This window comes from Penaeus monodon, chromosome 27, assembly GCF_015228065.2.
Source record: "Penaeus monodon isolate SGIC_2016 chromosome 27, NSTDA_Pmon_1, whole genome shotgun sequence".
Classification (NCBI taxonomy): domain Eukaryota; kingdom Metazoa; phylum Arthropoda; class Malacostraca; order Decapoda; family Penaeidae; genus Penaeus; species Penaeus monodon.
In genome coordinates, this window is record NC_051412.1 from 2,729,306 (window position 1) to 2,730,649 (window position 1,344).

General features: G+C 37.9%; 1 protein-coding gene across 1 annotated transcript in view; it reads right to left on the bottom strand.

Moving 5' to 3' along the window:
- Positions 1–1,344, bottom strand: part of LOC119590541 (nucleolar protein 10-like) — a 7,961-nt gene that overhangs the window by 5,775 nt on the left and 842 nt on the right. The window contains exons 3-5 of the mRNA XM_037939196.1: positions 937–1,151; positions 682–818; positions 202–414 (exon numbers count right to left, since the gene is read on the bottom strand). Coding sequence (XP_037795124.1) covers positions 202–414; positions 682–818; positions 937–1,151 — 565 coding nt within the window. The remainder of the gene's footprint in view (positions 1–201; positions 415–681; positions 819–936; positions 1,152–1,344) is intronic.

Sequence of the window (1,344 nt, forward strand, 5' to 3'; positions counted from 1 at the left end):
CGAAATTAAAAAAACACAGCCATCTGATCTACAAGCTGCAAAACGCCAAACTGATCAAAATGCGGAAAAAGACACTCATTCCTTTTTTGCGTGCAAGTTCTTTCTTCCAAACCCCAAAATCTAAGGGAAATCTCACTTAAAAATTGACTCCCCTACGAAGGACTAGACCACAATAAATGCATACGGTGACGAAATACTTACGACATAAATTCTGTGTTCATGTGAACCGCGCAGTCTAAGAGCCCAACTCTATGCCTCGATCGTGGGTCCCAGGCCTCGACACGACCATCTTCTGTGCCACATGCTAACAGGTAATGAACCTTGTTGAACTCACACTTGTTAATCCCTGAGCTATTGGTCTGCAGGGAGTTCAGGAATCGACCCTGGCTGAGATTCAGGCGGTATATTTCACTCCTGAAATTAGTGACGTGGAAAAAAGCCAAATTAGAAATACTGTAGAAGGGGTATTCTTCGTAACCTGGATAAGCTCTACAACAGACGATACTATCAATAAAGAACAAAAATGTCACATAACGTATCTCAAGTTTTCTGCCTTGCTAAAACTTTATTCCTTTATTCTTTATTCACAGACCACATTCCATAAATTTCTTTTATATTCAACAATTACAATGGAGAATAAAGATATACATGTTAAGATACTGTTAAACTTCTGCACATTACCCTGCTGCTGCCAGATAAAGATCACATGACGGATAATGATACGCTAAGTCACGTCCAAATTTTGGGATGCGAGTACGGAACCACCTGCCGCCTTGACTGTGAAATTCAACGTATCTGTCCTCTTGCAAGAAAACCAACTGGAAAAAGATTTAGTAAAGAAAATTGAACTTCCTATATTTTGATAAACATACAGGAAAATAACATTCACCAAATCATTTAAGCATAAATCAACAATTCATAATCATAAAAGCTTGCCTTGCTATAATCCTCAGAGAGGATCTCGAACTGAATAACCTCATAATCCACACATCTCTCAAACTTCTGCGAAAGGGATGCCACTTCATAGCATTTAACTCTTGGCTTATATGTTCCTGTTGCTAAAATATATCGACCATCAGGTGACATGCGCACACAGCCACTCAAGTCTGGCATGTCGAAATCCTGAATCAACTCAATCTTCTGTCGGAACTCTGTGGGAAGTCGTCAGAATTTCAAAAGTGCCAGCTTCAATATCTATATTTTGTGCTTTGTACATAATTATTTTAAACTACTAACAGTTCTTAGAAATATGTAGGTTAATTCCAAATAAATATCTTTTCTTTACTATTATAATAATTACCTTGACACCAATTACCACATGTTGCATGTCAAGAACACAGTCTA